The 17340-nt window shown below is 36.0% G+C and overlaps 1 protein-coding gene across 1 annotated transcript in view; it reads left to right on the forward strand.

Annotated features, from left to right (window-relative positions):
* MGAM2 (maltase-glucoamylase 2 (putative)) overlaps nt 1-17340 on the forward strand; it is a gene marked incomplete at both ends in the record, with an annotated part of 94204 nt that overhangs the window by 67563 nt on the left and 9301 nt on the right. The window contains 11 exons of the mRNA XM_081283327.1: nt 1257-1395; nt 4772-4905; nt 5164-5198; nt 5306-5422; nt 5992-6140; nt 6249-6333; nt 6747-6803; nt 7587-7711; nt 8847-8935; nt 13144-13193; nt 16644-16817. Of these exons, the coding sequence (XP_081139453.1) occupies nt 1257-1395; nt 4772-4905; nt 5164-5198; nt 5306-5422; nt 5992-6140; nt 6249-6333; nt 6747-6803; nt 7587-7711; nt 8847-8935; nt 13144-13193; nt 16644-16817 (1154 nt within the window). The remainder of the gene's footprint in view (nt 1-1256; nt 1396-4771; nt 4906-5163; nt 5199-5305; nt 5423-5991; nt 6141-6248; nt 6334-6746; nt 6804-7586; nt 7712-8846; nt 8936-13143; nt 13194-16643; nt 16818-17340) is intronic.

Here is a 17340-nt window from a genome sequence, read left to right on the forward strand (position 1 = left end):
GTGAATATCTATTCTCTGCCCCCCCCTCCATTATATGTTAGTATCCACGTATCAGAGAGAACATGTGGCCTTTGTATTATTGGGATTGGCTTATTTTGCTTAGCATGATAGCCTCCAGTTCCATCCTTTTACCAGCAAATGCCATAATTTCATTCTTCTTTATATCTGAATAATAATCCATTGTGTATATATGCCACATTTTCTTTATCCATTCATTTGTTGAAGGACACTTAGTTTGGTTCCATAGCTTACCTATTGTGAATTGAGCTGCTATAAACATTGATGTGGCCATGTCTCTATAGTAAGTCCTATGGGTATAGTAAGTCCTTTGGGTATAGACTGAGGAGTGAGATGTCTGGGTCAAATGATGGTTCCAATCCAAGTTTTCTGAGGAATCTCCACATTGCTATCCAAAGTGGTTACACCAATCTGCAGTCCCATCAGCAATGTATGACTATACCTTTCCCCGCCACATCCTTGCCAACATTCATTGTTACTTGTATTCTTAATAATTGCCCCAAATGCTAAACTTTTCAATAAACCCCTTCTCTCTCTCTCTCTCTCTCTCTCTCTCTCTCTCTCTCTCTCTCTCTCTATTAGTAAATGAAAGTCTAGTCCTGAACTTTCAGTCTGTGTTTGCAAATAGTTCATGAAAGATACCCCTTGGTAGTTCCAGAGTGCAAACTGAAATATGATGTTGGGATCAAACACTTCTCAAATGATTGAATCCTCTCATCTTACAGAGGCCCCAAAAGGAAGTAAGTTCCTATGAGCAGTGTACCATAAATTCATGAAGCAGAATCTGGGACACAGGTTTCTTTGTGTCTAGATCACTGCCGTGCAGAGCTGTGTCCATTAACTCAATTATTCTTTCATTCAGTTTTTCCTTCCTCCCACATGTATATGACAGGCAAAAGCTGGTAAGATTGAGCAAAACAAGATCTATTCCCTTGAGAACATTACCATCTAGTGGAAAACCCAATCCTTTCACCCAAGGAGTTTGTCAACTTGTAAAACCAGTGGTGACAGCATTCCCTAAGTTAGAGTTGGAACACAGCCAAGGGTACTTTTCCCCTGCCATACCCCATTCTTACCTTTTACAAATTTTATTAAGTCATAAGATGTTGCTTTTGTACATTAAAAAAAAAAACTCAGAAATTGAACCTGTTACTGGTAACAAAAGTGCTGATTGAAATAGAGAAATGTCAGAATGAATGTACAAGTCATTTGGGAAATAACTCAACATTTCCCCTCAGATTTGGAATCTAGGGACAAAGGCCTGAGCAGTAAGACCCTGTGCATGGAGAGTGAGCAGATCCTGCCAGATGGCTCCCGGGTGCGACACTATGACGTACACAGCCTGTACGGGTGGTCCCAGACCAGACCGACATATGAGTGAGTGCTTTTGTCAATTGCGGCGCAGATAATCTTCTACATTCCTGTATTTGTTGTTTCATATTTGTATTGTGTTTGTACTTACATGATGCCAGCTAAATGGAGCAATGTCAAACAGATCACGCCTGGTTGCCCACACAACCCAGGGTACATTCACAGAGTTGTACATCCAACACTAAAATAAAATTTTAGAATATTTTCATCATTTCAAAAGAAAAACCTTGATCTGTTAGCAGTCATTCCTCCCTGTCCCCACTTCCTGAGCTCCAGCCAATACTAAGCTACTTTCTGTCGTTAACATTATCCATTCTGTGTATTTCAAGTAAATGAAATTGCATAATATTTTTTGTGTCTGGCTTCTTTCCCTGGTATATGTTTTCAAGGTTCATCTACATTGGAGGATGTATCAGTACTCCATTCCTTTTATTGATGAATAATATTCTACTGTCAAGATAGAGCACATTTCATGTTTCTATCAGCCAGCAGACATTTGAGTGGTTTTCAGATCTTGGCTATTATGAATAGACATGTATAAACATTTAATGCAAGATTTTGAATCGAAATGAGTTTATTTTCTCTTTAATATATATCTAGGAGTAGAATTTTCAGATTGTATGGCAACCGTATATTTAATATCCTAGAGATATTAACTTTCTAAGAACTGTCTAAAGAGTTTGGCTTTGAAAAAATACCATTTGACATTCTCACCAGCAATGGATGAGGGTTGAAGTTACTTTGTATCCATACCAACACAAGTTATTTTTACCCTTTTTATTATAGACAGACATTATAATGGGTTTTAAGTTACTTTGTATCCATACCAACACAAGCTATTTTTACCCTTTTTATTATAGATATTTTAATGGACGTAAAGTACATCAATTTTTGTCTTCATTTCCCTAATTATCAGTTCTGTTGAATATTGTTTCATATACCTATTGGCAATTTATGTATGACTTTAGCAGAAATGTCTATTGGAATTCTTTGCCTATTTTTAAGTTATTTGTTTTTAGGATTGGATTGTAAAAACACTTCATATATTCTGGATACAAGTGATTGTTATATATATGGTCTGCAAATATTTTCTCTCATTCTGTAAATTGTCTTTTCACAGAATGTCCATATGAAGTAGAGGTTTGATTTCTCCTCCCCCCATTTAATCATCTTGGCACTTTCTAAAAAATCAACCAACAGCAAATGAGAGTGATTACTTATGGCCTCTCAACTCTATTTCATTGATCTCTATATCAACCTTTTAATAGTACTATGCTGTCTTATTTAACAAGTTATGAATCTTTCAATTTTGTTCTTTTTCAAGATTATTTGGATATTCTGGCTTCCTTGCATTTGATATGAATTTTAGGATCAGCTTGGCAATTTCTACAAGACAGCAATAGGTGTTACATTGAGCCTGCAGATCAATTAGGGAAGTATTACTTCTTTACCAATATTAAATTTTCTGATTCATTAATATAGAATATATTTCCACTTCTTCAATTTCTTTCAACAATAATTTTAGTTTTCAGTATATATATTTTTGACCATTGTCTCTTCAAATGTATTTCTTCAAATACACATACAAATGTGTATTTGTACACTTGATAATGCCTTTTTTGTTCTATTGATTTTTTTTATTTCACATAGTTGTTTTATTTTCTGACTACATATGTGCACAGAAGATTCATTTTCTTTCAAGAGCTGTTTGGAGATCCTTTATGTATGTTTGTGCATGAGGAAACATAACTTGCTGTTTCTCTTCTTTTCTTTCTTTCTTTTCTCTTTTGGTACCAGGAATTGAACTCCTATAGTGCCTGACCACTGAGCCACAATCCCAGCCCTTTTTATTTTGAGACAGGGTTGCTGAGTTGCTTAGGGATTCTCTAAGTTGATGAGGATGGCCTTGAACTTACAATCCTCCTGTCTCAGCCTCCCAAGTCACTGGGACAGGCATGTACCACTAAACCTGGTCTATGACCTGCTTTTTGAAGCATGGCATAACAGAATGCATTGTACCAATAAGCTATAGTCATATATATTGTTATTTGGATCCCAGATTTGCCTCCTTGCTCTATAAATAATATTTAACAAGTTTTGAAACTTAGCTGAACTTCAGTTTCCTAACAGTAAAAAGAATGCAGGGAGACCTTCCTCATGTGCTTCAAAGATGCACCATGTGCTGCTGTGATACAGCAACAGATCCACAAATAGTTGTCAAGCCCTCACCCCATCCCTCCTCTTCCATCCACATAGAGAACTATTTTAATAGATTTTTTTTTAGAAATGAAATCCATACTCTAGGGGCTGGTGTATCCCTTCCTGTCCTGATGTGAAGTTGGTTAGGATTCTCAGCATCACTTTCAGATAGCAAATTCCTTTTAGGGAGAAGTTCTCTGACTCCAAAGGGAACAATACTGCTACCTCATGCTCCAGCTGCACGGAATCCCATGGCTGTGCTTCCTCAATCTTGTTCCTTTTTTTTCCCTTGTTCTTTATGTACTGATTGGGTTAAGGGTCTCATTTATTTTATGAACCTTCTTGCATTGACTTACTCATGAATTATAACATTATGGAATCAGCCTACGTATTCATTAGCAAATAAATGAATAAAGAAAATTTTATGTATAAGTATTTATATATATATATATATATATATATATATATATATATATATATATTCCACACATACATATACCCACCCATACATACACATACATACAGTAGAGTTTTATTCAGCCATTAAAAAAAACACAGAATTATATTATTGCAGGAAAATGGATGGAGCTGGAGACCATACTTTTGAGTAAAATAAAACAGACTGAGAGAAAAAGTGTATGTTTTCTCTCATATATTGAAGTTGGAAGGAAAAAAACAAATCAAACACAAAAGTACTTTATGAAATTAGAAAGGATCCAGTAGGGGATAGGAAGAAGATTAGGGGGAGGGTGGAGAAGGTATTGGGGAGTAAAATTGATCAATTTTTTTTAGATATGCACAAATATGGCACAACACCCCGCCCCCCTTTCTGTCTAATTGATATGCACAGATTAAAGAGAATAGGAGACTAGTTTTACACAGTGAAGAATGAGAGGGAGGATGAAAGAGTTCTTCTAAACAAAGTACATTGTCTTTTGTAAAATTTACCACATTCGTTCCCAAAGCTGTGTTCACATAGGCAGAAATTTGTAGAAAATGCAATCAGGGTCAGAAAATCAGCAACAGGAGGTCATTATTGAATGTCAGACCTTGGCTAGGATGGGAGGGACATTTTTAAACTACATTTTTAAAGACTGATCAGTTAACAAGTCAAGGATGAGTGAAAGAACTCAGGCCATGGAACAACTCAACAGTTAACTCAATCTTGTTCCCCTCCTACCAGAGCTGTGCAGGAGGTGACTGGACAGCGAGGGATCGTCATCACCCGCTCCACATTCCCCTCCTCTGGCCGCTGGGGAGGACACTGGCTGGGAGACAACACTGCTGAGTGGGACCAGCTGGGGAAATCTATCATTGGTGTGTGGCTTGTTCCCAGGGGCCTCTGCTGGTTTTGGGGGGTGGGGTACTGGGTATGTATAGATTATCATGTAGGCAGGCAGCAAAGTCAAGAAGAATTGAGTTCTTTGTGGTTGTGGGTTTTAATTTACAATCATTTTTTTTTAATATTTTCACTATGAATGGCCCAGGGTCTTGAATGGTAGGGAAAAATTGGTCAAACATTTTCTCTTCCAAAAGGACCTCTTCTGCTAACACAGCCATATTATCTCATTGCAGGCATGATGGAGTTCAGTCTCTTTGGAATATCTTATGTAAGTCACCTTGGAGTCATTAGTGATGCCTTGTCAGATTCCAATGTCAGCAACTTCAAAAAAATCCACAAAAACTCTCATGCTCTGATTTTTTTTCATTTTCTCAGACAGGAGCAGATATCTGTGGCTTCTCTGGAGATGCTGAATATGAGATGTGTATTCGCTGGATGCAGCTGGGAGCCTTCTACCCCTTCTCCAGGAGCCACAACACCAAAGGGACAAGGGTGAGGCAGCCATCGTTCACGCTGCAGGCGTTTGTACCCTCAGCCAGGCCTTCTTTTTAATTCACAAGAGTATCATACCTATTTTCCGAGAAAAAGCACACACACACACAAAGCACAGAAACTCCTCTTCTTGGAATGTCTACAAAATTCAAAACTCCAGAGTTATCAATAATTTTTAAGAATACGCTATTCATCATGTTCTGGAGGATTAGTACCTATGGGGAAAGAAGTTTTTATAGTTCCTGCATAGGACTGAAATATAAGAAACACCTCTTGCTTTTAAGAATATTGAATTTGTGTTGCATTCAGATTCACCTGAGATATATCAGCACTGAATAGAGAACTACTTCTCTTCACATGTGCAAGGGCAAAGCTGGACCTGGGTGTGGTCCTTAGGGATCAGTGTAAAAAGAAAGAGCAACACTTTCACACTTTCTAGTTTTTCAGGTGGCAGGGCAGGGTAAAGAGTAGGCTGGAATGAAGTATATATATCCAGTATACACACTGGATAACCCCTTTCTGATGCTACAAAAACTGGTGATCTGTGATGTGCTCTCTTATCCCTTTAGAGACAAGATCCTGTGGCCTGGAATTCAACCTTTGAGAACTTCTCAAGGAAAGCCCTGCAGCTCAGATATACCCTGCTGCCCTACCTCTACACTCTGATGCATAACGCTCACTCAGAGGGCAGAACCGTCATCCGACCCCTTTTCCATGAGTGAGTATAGCCTGTGTCCCTTGCCTGTGGGTGGCCTGCAGATCTGGACAGGTCTTGTAAATCACCCTCTGTAACAGTGTGTGTGAATTTTCATATTTATCATTTAAGGTTTACAGATGACAAGACAACGTGGGATATAGACCGTCAGTTTATGTTGGGACCTGCCATCTTGATCAGCCCTGTGCTGGAAAGTGTGAGTTTTTCATTGTAGATCAGAAAGCCTCTTATCACACAGTGCAAAGTCACAGGAAAAGCATTTTCAATATCCCCTTGTCTTGTCACAATCACTGTTTACTTTCTAGAACGTCTCAAGGAGATCTTTTTGGTTTTTTCCAAGATTCCCATTAATGAAAGCCTCACAGTAACGATTAACTTCTCATTATAAATTTTTGTCATCTTTTGCCCTTTTCCAACTTACTCTTTATAAAAATTATTTTCTGTGTATTTGAAGAAGAATTTCTCAGACTATTTCTTTAAAAAATCTCAAATTCTTGACATCCTAATAGAATTCTATTTTTAATATTAATTCTTCAGAAAATGATTTAAAAGTTAAAATTATTTCCTTATTGCAATACTCAATAATGACATGTTCATTTTGTGTTTCAGAACACATTTGAGATCAGTGCTTATTTTCCCAGAGCCCAGTGGTATGACTATAGCACGGTAAGAACAAATGTATTTGTGAGGACCCGGGTGGCTCTGTGCAGGTTAGAGAAGTGGTTAGAGCTTGCTTCTGACTTCTGAACATATATTTTCTATGGCAGTAACTTCAAGCCTTTTCAGCTGTTGCAAGATTTGTTTAAATGAAGGGATGCATTAAAGCATAAATAGATAAAATCTGAGATTCTGGATCCCACTGATGTCTACCAGTTACCTTTCAGGAAAGACAGAGAAAAGACTAGTTTTTCAGAGTCTTAAGCAAAATGAAAAAAAATAAAGTTTTATCTTCCAATTTGCAATATGTTGCAAACTTCTTTGAAAAGAAGGACTTGTAATGGGACATGCATTCAATTAATCAGTTCACTGCCAAAGTCTGGCTGGGCACAATTCAGGAGCCACTTGTCAAAAGAAACTAACTTTATTTTTAGAACACACACACTGCACCACACAGCTCTTTAGGAAAAACCCTCAGAGCCCAACTGCCACCACCAGCTTCCCACAAGCCTCTCAACTTCCCCCACTCCTCCTGCTCTTGAGGCTGATTGGCTGGGTCCAGTGGGAAGAGCCAAAAAAAGTCCCCCAATGAGCAGCTCTGTGGTCTGAAAGGGCGGGGAAACAGCCCAATGAGCATCACTGCAGAGGAGCCAATCAGTTGGCAGCTGGAATTTTGCTGGGGCGGCTGTGAGCCAATCATCAGCTGGCAGCTGGAAGTTTGCTGGGGCCCCTTCAGCTGTGGCTCTCAACAGTTCATCTGTTCCCATATCTTGCCTGTATGATCCTTCCTAGGAATCTGCCTACAGATCCACAGGTGAGTTGGTGATACTGAAGGCTCCCCTAGACCACATCAACCTTCATGTCAGAGGAGGCTACATCCTGCCTTGGCAAGAGCCTTCCATTAACACTTACTACAGGTAAGAAGAAGAGGTGGGATTTGATGGCCTTGCTTGGCCATGTGAGGCACCTTAAGGCTGTTCCATATTTACCAGGGCTATGTGGATAAATAAATCAAATTGCAGATGGGTCTTCCTGGTTGGATTCTGAGTGCCTTCTGAATAGGATCTGGAGAATGAGTTCATAAAGTCAGTCTTGGGAAGATCTTTTATTCTAATGCTGTGTGATGGTGAAATGCTTTCCTGAGGGTGGAAGCATGTTTCTCTTCCCACGCAATTAAAAATATAGGAGTATTAATGAGCTCTAATGACCTTCTTGCCTTGTGATGGCTACCCAGGGATGTAGTTCTAATTCCAGGGTGACTTTGGTCAATGCAAGAAGATATTCCTTCTCTCTCTCTCTCTCTCTCTCTCTCTCTCTCTCTCTCTCTCTCTCAGTTTATATGTATGAACTCACTCATTAAGGAGAATATATTTTGTTAAGAAAGGCATCTGCAAACAGAGATAGCAACCCTGAAGGAGAGAGGTCAACTTACAGCCTGTGGTATAAAGCCCAGATTTACATTAAAGAGGGCTTTGAGCTGGCTCTTAAATAATGAATAGGATTTGAATGGATGAGTGCAAGAGAAAAAGATATTCTGGGAGTATGAAAGAACTAAAGAGTGGATTGGATTTGGGGAATAGCAAGCCATTTAGTTTAATTGGAGCATAGATAAGGGAAGGGGTCACATAAATTAAATTCAAGCAGGAACAGAGCAGATCATGGAGGGCTATGACTGTCTAAGTAATTTAGAGCAACTTGAATAGGTAATTTAGAGAAACCTGAAAGCTATTGAAGAGTACTTTTTTTCTTGGGGTTTCTTCCTGAGGGCTTCAGACCTCGTTAAATTACTTGAATATGTATATTTATAAAGTATGTATATCTAGTTTTTGAAAGTTGAAATTAAATCAAATGTTTCATTAAACGTTAAATGTGTTTCCATTAACTTTTAAGTATCATATTTTATCACATTTTACCTCTTTTTAGAACTTTATGTGCATATTTAATATGCTACTTTTATTTCTGGATAAGTAATATTTTCAACATGAGCTGTTCTTCATTCTTAAAACCTACAAGCTAGTGAAAAATAATACCCCCCTCCTTTTTTTTTGATAGTCGACAATGTTTTATGGGGTTAACTGTTGCTTTGGACGATGATGGGAAGGCCGAAGGTCAGCTGTTCTGGGATGATGGACAAAGCATTGGTGAGTGTGAACTTCCCAGAATCCTTGAACATCATTCAGAAAAGCAGTACCCTAGAGGATCAGTGAATCATAGGAACTTAAAATCTCTCTGTGTCTGCTACTGTCAATATGACCATGGTGTAGGAAGAACTTTTGCAACTTTTCCCTGCTCATGTTATGCTACAAATTATTATAGACCAGGTATATGATGCTATAGACCAGGTATATTTATCCAGCCAGGGATGATCTATCCCTATTGAACTCTCTTACTCTGATAAAATAGTGTGGATACAAATATCAGGCTGACAGTTAAATTCATTCTCAATGGGACAAGGACTGGGCTCTATTACTGGGCCAGCTGGTCACACCAGGCATCTTTTTCCTCATATGTTGGCCCACTCAGGAAAAAAAAAATAGAGTTAGAAAATTTCTTGGTAACTCATAAATTGGGAATTAAGTATCACCTAAAGGATTCTTCACACCTTATGTGCTTTCACTCCCCGATCCAGGGACAAGCTCATTCTGCCTTGGATTGGAACCTGCCATTGTAATCAGAGCAGCCTCTTTCTCAGACATTTCTATGGAAATACTGACACACTGCTCCAACCAGTTACTTTTCACTACTTAAATACTGTGGAACAGAACATTTTGTCTTGCAGCTTGCCACGTTTTCTGAAACATCAATCTGTTTCTCACTACTGCTATTTCTAAAGGCTTCTTTCTTCTTAGTTTTCTTCATTATAAAGATAAGATACTCTCATTAAAGCATGAAGTGTTCCCTTCAAAAAGTCTTTAAGATGGAAAATTAGAAAAAAATATGACCACTTTTAATATTTTTGCTGTATTACCTTTGCCTTTACATTACTTAATAAAATGTGTGATTTTTTGTAACTGGAAGCATACTACAAATTTAATTTGTGAAGCCTGCTTATTTTCACTTAACATAATGAAAGACACAATCCTAGATGTATATTCTCCTTATAAGCACCATTATGACATAGATTCTATCAAGAAGCTATGCTGTAATTTATGTAACTGTGTAATTGTTCTTTATATAGGATGTTTTCAGTTTTCATTTTTATGAATCACATTTTGTAGTGTTAGCCTGTGTTTGCATTTTAAATTATTTCCATAAAGTATATTCCTTGAAGATAATTATTTTCCTTTATTCAAAGAGTTGTAATTTACATAAATAAAATGTCTTCATTTTTAAATAGAGCTCTTGAATAGCTGGCAAATCCACACAGTGAGATAACCACCATCACATCAAGATACAGGCTCTTTTCATGACCCAAGAGCGCCCTCATTTTTTTCCAGTCAGCTTTTCCCACTTCCACCTGCTACGTCCAGGACAAGGCAGTATTTATTCTGCTTTCTCCAACTACAGACAGAGCCATGTCTCCTAGGTTTTATATGAATAGAATCAGGTAGTGTAGACCCTTTATGTGTCTTTAGATTTTCACTTATCAGGATGCTTTTTAAATTCACTCATGTTGATGCTTGTAAAAGGAGCTAATTACTTTTCAGTCCTGAATAACATTTCATTTTGTGGATATATCACAATTTGCCCATGGATTTACTGATAAATATTTAAGTTGTTTCATTTTTGGAACCATTATTTGGGTGTAAAACATTTTGTGATCTTATCTGTTCATCTCTCTTGCCTAAAAACCTTGGAGTGGAATTGCTGCACCATATTGGATAAATACATGTTTAATGTTCAAAGAAATTGCCAAAATTATATTCTAATGTGGCTGTAACTATTTCCTATTATTAACTGCAATGATTAAGAATCCAACTTTTCTCATCCTCGATAATACCTGGTATTATCAGTTTTTAAAACATCAACCACTCTTGCAGGCATACAACACATTACATTTTGGATTTAGTTTGTATGTTTCTCGGAACAATTTAAGTTTCTATAAAAATATGTTTGGTTTAAAGATTAAAAATTGATATTCCTTGAAATATTAAAAGTTACTCTTTTTAATAATGCTCTTTGTTGCCCCTATTTAAACAAATCAAATAGACTTAGAAATTAAAATTTAAATTACTAAATACTAAAATATGGAACAAGTAGATTTAATTTAAAATTTCTGTTAGCAGATTTTCCTTGGTTACATAAAGTAATATAAAGGCTACCTCAAGGATAATCTTATAATCTTTAAAAATTCTGTGAGCCAAATCTCATTCTGGAAAACTCTTCATTAACCAATAAAAGTGGCTATAGTGTTTGATTAAGTTGCATTCATTTTAAGGCTAAATTTAAAATACCATATGGATTTTACAATTGTTTATTTCCCTATGAGGTAATGTTGAAGACTTAGAAGAGAGTTAGTCAATTCAAGGAGATAATTTTTTGGACTATTGGCAAGAGAATGAAATGTTGACAAAGGTCAAGAACAGATCATGATGTAAAACTAACTTTTAAGGAATAGGAGGAGGTATGAAAATACCATGAGTAGAATGAATAAAGTAGATATCAACTAAGAAATAAAGTATTCCTCTTTATTTGAGTTTTCACATTTTGTGGTTTTAATTACCTATGGTCAGCAACAGTCTAAAAGTATTAAATGGAAAATTCCAGAAATAAGTAATTGATGCAGTGGGTAGAGTGTATGAAATTTTATGCAATCTTAGTCCATCTCACTTAGGATATGAACCATCAGTTTGTTCAGTGTATCCATGTTGTATATGCTACCCTCCAATTAGTCACTGAGAAGGCATTTTTGTTATTAGGTCAACTGTTGCACTATTTCAATGCTTATATTTTACTTAATAATGGCCCAAAGCTCAAGCCTACAAAATTATGTTACAATTGCTATTTATTATTATTATTGTTAATCTCTTACTATGCCTAATTTATTAAATTAAAGTGTATCATAGGTGTGTATATATAGGAAAAAAAACACAGTAATAAGCTTCAGTACTATTAATACTAGTACTGGTATTAGAAACCAGTTTCTGGTATCCGCTAGGGATAGCAGAACATATGCCCCATGTATAAGTGGGGACTACTGAATAGGTAAAGGGTGTCTTAAGAATCTTGAACACTGTGAAGAGATATTTAGATTTAATATATTATGTCACTTGTGACTTTGAAAGGATAAGATTCAGTGATTAAAAAGAAAAAAAGAGGAACATAAGAAATGTAAGATCAAATTTCAAGTTGAATACACAAACATCACAAGCAAAATCTACCTTTTTGAGACACATGGCAATGAAAAGGAGATCTGATGGTCGAGTTTTCTGGAGCATATTATATATATATATATATATATATATATATATATATATATATATATATATATATCCTGGAAGATCAGTGAAGGCACGTAGCAATGAAGAACTCACGGAGTGAACTCTGTAGCAGCAGGAGGACTCTGGATCTCTGGCATTCTAGGAGAATGAGCTAAGAGTAGAGATAGAGAATGATGAAGATAAAGATGATGACTGATGATGACAATGAACAGCGATTTCCCCTTTTTTTAATGGTACATTGTAATTATACACATCAGTGGGACTTGTTACGTATTTGTTCATGCATACAACATAACAATATAATTTGGGCAAATTTGTTCTCTAGTACCACGTACAACAAATTTTGACCATTTATTTTTCACAAGTACAGTGTATGTGCCTATTGTCATTAATGGGCACTATTCTTATCTCCATTTACAGATGATAAAATATTTTTACTTGCCTGAGGCACAACTACTAAGTACTAGAGCTGGGATTTAAATCCATGTCTCTCTGACTTGGAAGCCTGAATCCCTAAACACTTTTCTCAGCTTTGGGCCTTTATCATTACACCCATGGGGACTCTCATGGCTATATGCTTGTTACATCAGTGCAGAATGACTAACCAAGTCTCCACATTTCACCTATGGTTCTATTCTGAGTTTAACTCAGATTATTTTGCATATGCAACCTCCTGACCCCTCTCCATCTCCAGACCTACTCCACTCATACATCCCCATAATAACCCAGGGTAAAATATTTCTTGAATACTACCTATAGTTGCAGGGGTGGTGGTGGTAGATGTGTTACTCAGAACCCAGAACCTCATGTATTTTGGGCAAGTGGTTGGCTACTATTGAGTACTTCTCAGGGAATTGACGATATCCAGATTGGCTTTTGTGACCACATTAAGACATTTTCTGACTTGATTATCTGCTGCAATGGAAGCATTGAGAAGTTGCTTATTTTCTTCTTTCTCTTGCTTTCAGACACCTATGAAAATGGAAACTATTTCTTGGCAAACTTTATTGCAGCTCAGGTAATGCTATTTTGTTGAACTTTATAAATGCTTTTCCAGTTAGTTACAGATTAAACATTATCAGTTAATGTTTATAATATCTCACATTTTAATAGGAGGTCTTTACTGCCTTTACCAATTCAGATTTGTTAACATTAAAATAGGGAAGAAAAGAAATACTTATTATGATAATTATCCAATAGTATTATTATAGATAAAGAAATTTGGAGCTCACATTGATCCAGGGAAAAATGGATTCCTAAATGTATAACATGTTTTCAGGAATGAGAAATTTAATAAGCTGTTATGCAATAATGCTGCACTACAGACAACCTCAAACCCTCAGTGGCATGCAACTATAAGCACTTGGTTATTAAACTGCAAAACTCAGATGACCTGGACTGAATTTGGCTGATACTGGCTGGCTCAAAAGTGACTGCATTTAGCCACTGGTTCTAGGCTGCTTGAGTAATCTTGGCTTCACTTTCTCACATACCTGACATATCAGCTGACCTACAGATGATCTAACATGACCTATAGGATGGTCTGAGCATGATGTTTTTATGATTATGGTAGAAGGTGCAAATTGACATGGAAATGCCTAAAATCACTTCATGCATGGAGTTGACTAATCTCCCACTAGCAAAGCTAAGTCAGATGCGCATGCGGGACAGCATATTGCATTAAGTCAGGCAAAATTACCAAAATTACATAGAAAAGTGAGGAATGAAGAGTTGGAGACAACATTACAATCAATGTATTATGTTAAGCAATTCTATGAATAATCTGTAATTCTAATTAGAGAAAAAAAGGTTCATTTAATTTTCAAGTTAGAATTTGCTTCTCTGTAATTTTTATCTATTGACTTAAAATAAGAATAATTGTAGCACAAATCTATTCTCTTTTCCTTAAGTACTTCAAATACGTGAGATGTCTTTTATGTATGTGTGTATATATATATATCCCTTCTGCCTTTATGCATCTCCCGGCTAACGTTATTGGTTTCTAGATGTGATTATTCTGTTTGGACTCCAGTTATCCTAGATTTCCCCTAAAACCTGGTTCTCAGGATTAAGAGCACAATTTAGACCTTCACTATCCAAAATACATGTGACTGTTAAGCCCTTGCAAGTATGGCCAGCCTAATTTGAAATATTTAATAACTAAGTTTGAAGAAAGGTTGTATAATATCCCAGAGTGTTTTATATTGAATACATGTTGAAATAATATTTTATAAAACTTGATACTAAATAAAATATCTTTTAAAATCAATTTTTCCTTTTACTTTTTGAAAATGTGGCTATTAGAAAATTCAAAATTATATACATGGTTTGCACTATATTCCTACAGGACAGAATTAATTTTTATATTGCCTACTACCACTTTTTAGCCAGACTGGTTTTTACTGATGTTGCATTGTGTTAATTTTTAAACACATGTATCAGATGTTTGGCACATAAAGATCTCATGGTCAACTACATTTTATTTTCATAGACATGAGTATCAGATCATATTGTCTTTATCCAGAATTTGCCTCTTCGAAACTAAATGCAAGAGTTTGTATTCTCATTAAATCTGTACATTCCCTGTTTTTAACAAAAGAATACTGGAGTGGAAAACTTTATTTTTCCTCTCAAAATATTGTTTGTAAATGAAGCTGTTGATCTAGAAATCCTGGATTTTAGTTCTCTTTCTACTACTAAGAGGCACTTTTCTTGTTAAATCTATTTCTTATAAAACATAAGATGGCCCTTAAATTACTTTTAAATCTAAATTTCCATTCTTTTGTTATTCCACAGTAGTGATAAGAGGATTCTTACTTCTGGGATGTTTAATAAATTTCCCCCCTAGAGATCAGTGGCCTGAAGTGAAAAAAAAGCTGCTAGCGTTCTTTGGGGTAATTATTATCAGTGTTGCCTGGCTAGTGAGCCAACTTGTGGGGTAGGAGCTGATCTATAGTATTTCCTGACTTCTGTGGTATAAAAACATCCACCATCTTAACCAATTTCTAACTATTACTACTATGCACAATTTCAGGAAATTGAACCATCTGCTCTCTCAAATCAGTAAGATCTAGCCCTAATACATCTACTTGCTTCAAGTGTATACCTTTTCCTTGATCTTTCCTTTGATTCGGCCTGCCCATTTTTCCTTTGATTCAGCCAAAAAATCCTGTTAATTCTTTTTTTAAAAAAATTTGTTTTAATTAGTTATACATGACAGTAGAATGCACTTAAATACTTTGATGTATCATACATAGATGGGATATAATTTTTCATTTTTCTGAGTATACATATTGTAGAATCACGTTGGTCAAACAGTCACCTATATACATACAGTAATAATGTGTTTCATTCTACTATTTTTCTTATTCCCTCATCCCCTACCTTCCCCTTCTTTCACTTCCCTCTACCTAATCTAAGGTAACATTATTTTTTTTTTGCATTACAATTCTTAATACACATAAATACCACACTTTTTGTATTTCTGTTTGTATATAAAGTATGTTGACACCCAATTCAAGTCTTCACACATGTACTTTGTATAATGATGTCCATCACATTCCACCATCCTTGTTACTCCCCTACCTGCTCCCTTTCCCTCCCACCCCTCTTCCCTATCTTGATAATGCCAATTGTATGCTTCTTTCTCTTTCCACTACTACCACCATAATCAAGATATTCACAATTCTAGTCTACTGCAATTATTTCAACTTACTGCATAGTTCACAACCTTATCTGACATACTTACATGCAAAACCAGTCTCATTTCCTTTTTTTCTTAGCACCACCTACAGTAGCCCTTGCCCTAATTCAATGAGTGTGCCCTTGTTCAAATTATCTCTGTCTCTTTTCCCTGCCCCATTCATGTCACCTTTATACATCCTATCCATCTTCCCAGGACTTCTGAAGTTCTGTGTCCTTACCAAATCTTCCTTGACTACATTGTTCCTATAGTAACAAATTTTCACTGTGTGTTTCTTTTGGCCTTAGTTACATGGCATCTCATGATTTATTTAAGATTATTTTAATCCTTGCATTGATGCTTAACGAGCTCACAATTGAGATAAGTTCCTGCATTTCTTGTCAACCATCCTTACTCTAGGGATTTTTCTTTATTCACCTGTATTAATTCTTCTAATGCTGTGCATATAGGCACATTGTCCTTCAGCTACTCACTTCATCTCCTAGAACCTCAGTTTTCTCATCTTTAAAACAGAGTTTCTTTTCAAAATTATTATAAGAATTAGTAAAAGATACACGCAAGGTATGCTGGTACATAGGCCTATTTTTTGACATCATCAAATTTTTTGCAGCAAGTATTCAGGAAATGTCTTTATAAAATGTTCAACTAAGAATAAAAATAGCAAACCAGTACAACAAAGGCAACTTGAGGTTTCTAAGCATCTGAATGCAAGGCATAGGTCATTAATAATGTATTTTGCATTTTTCTTTAATAAATCTTTTTTAGAACACCTTGAAAATTCAGGTCATACACAATAAATATTTAAGCGACTCAAATTCATTGAAAGTTGGATATATTAAAATCTGGGGAGTGAACTCTACTTATGTGACACAAGTCGGTTTCACATATGACAACTGGGAATTCACGACAACCAATTTCAAGAGTGACCCTTATACTAAGGTATGTCTGAAAGGAATACTATCATGAGCTAATTTTATTATTCTGCAAAATTATCAACACTATTATCAGCCTTATATGTACATATATTTCAAATGCTATAAATGTTTGCAATAGGTATGTTCCTGAAAAGTTCAGTGTTGGATTATGCTGTGAAATGCATAGTATGTTGTCCCAGGTCCAGTGGTCAGTGGTTTGATGATACATTCTGTACATTTACAAATGAAATTGTGCTGTTTGAATAGGTCAGTTTCCCAGGCTGCATCATAGAACTTACTTTTCTGCTCAGAGGCTAAAACAAAGAAAAGAATGATTCCTTAAAGTTGCGAAGTTTCCCTGCTGCTTCCTGCAGCAATCACATCCCTGGTCAAATTTTTATGGATCTTTTAGGTTGAAAATTGGCAGTAAATTGTGGTGACCATTCAATGACTATATCTAACCTTTGATGTTTTATTTGGTTAATAAAACAAAGTGACAAAAATAGAAGAACCTATCAGAGGATCTGCTTTTGTTGTTAGAGCCACGT

The sequence above is a fragment of the Spermophilus citellus genome (assembly GCF_964194105.1).
Source record: "Spermophilus citellus genome assembly, chromosome: 3".
In the NCBI taxonomy this organism is placed as follows: domain Eukaryota; kingdom Metazoa; phylum Chordata; class Mammalia; order Rodentia; family Sciuridae; genus Spermophilus; species Spermophilus citellus.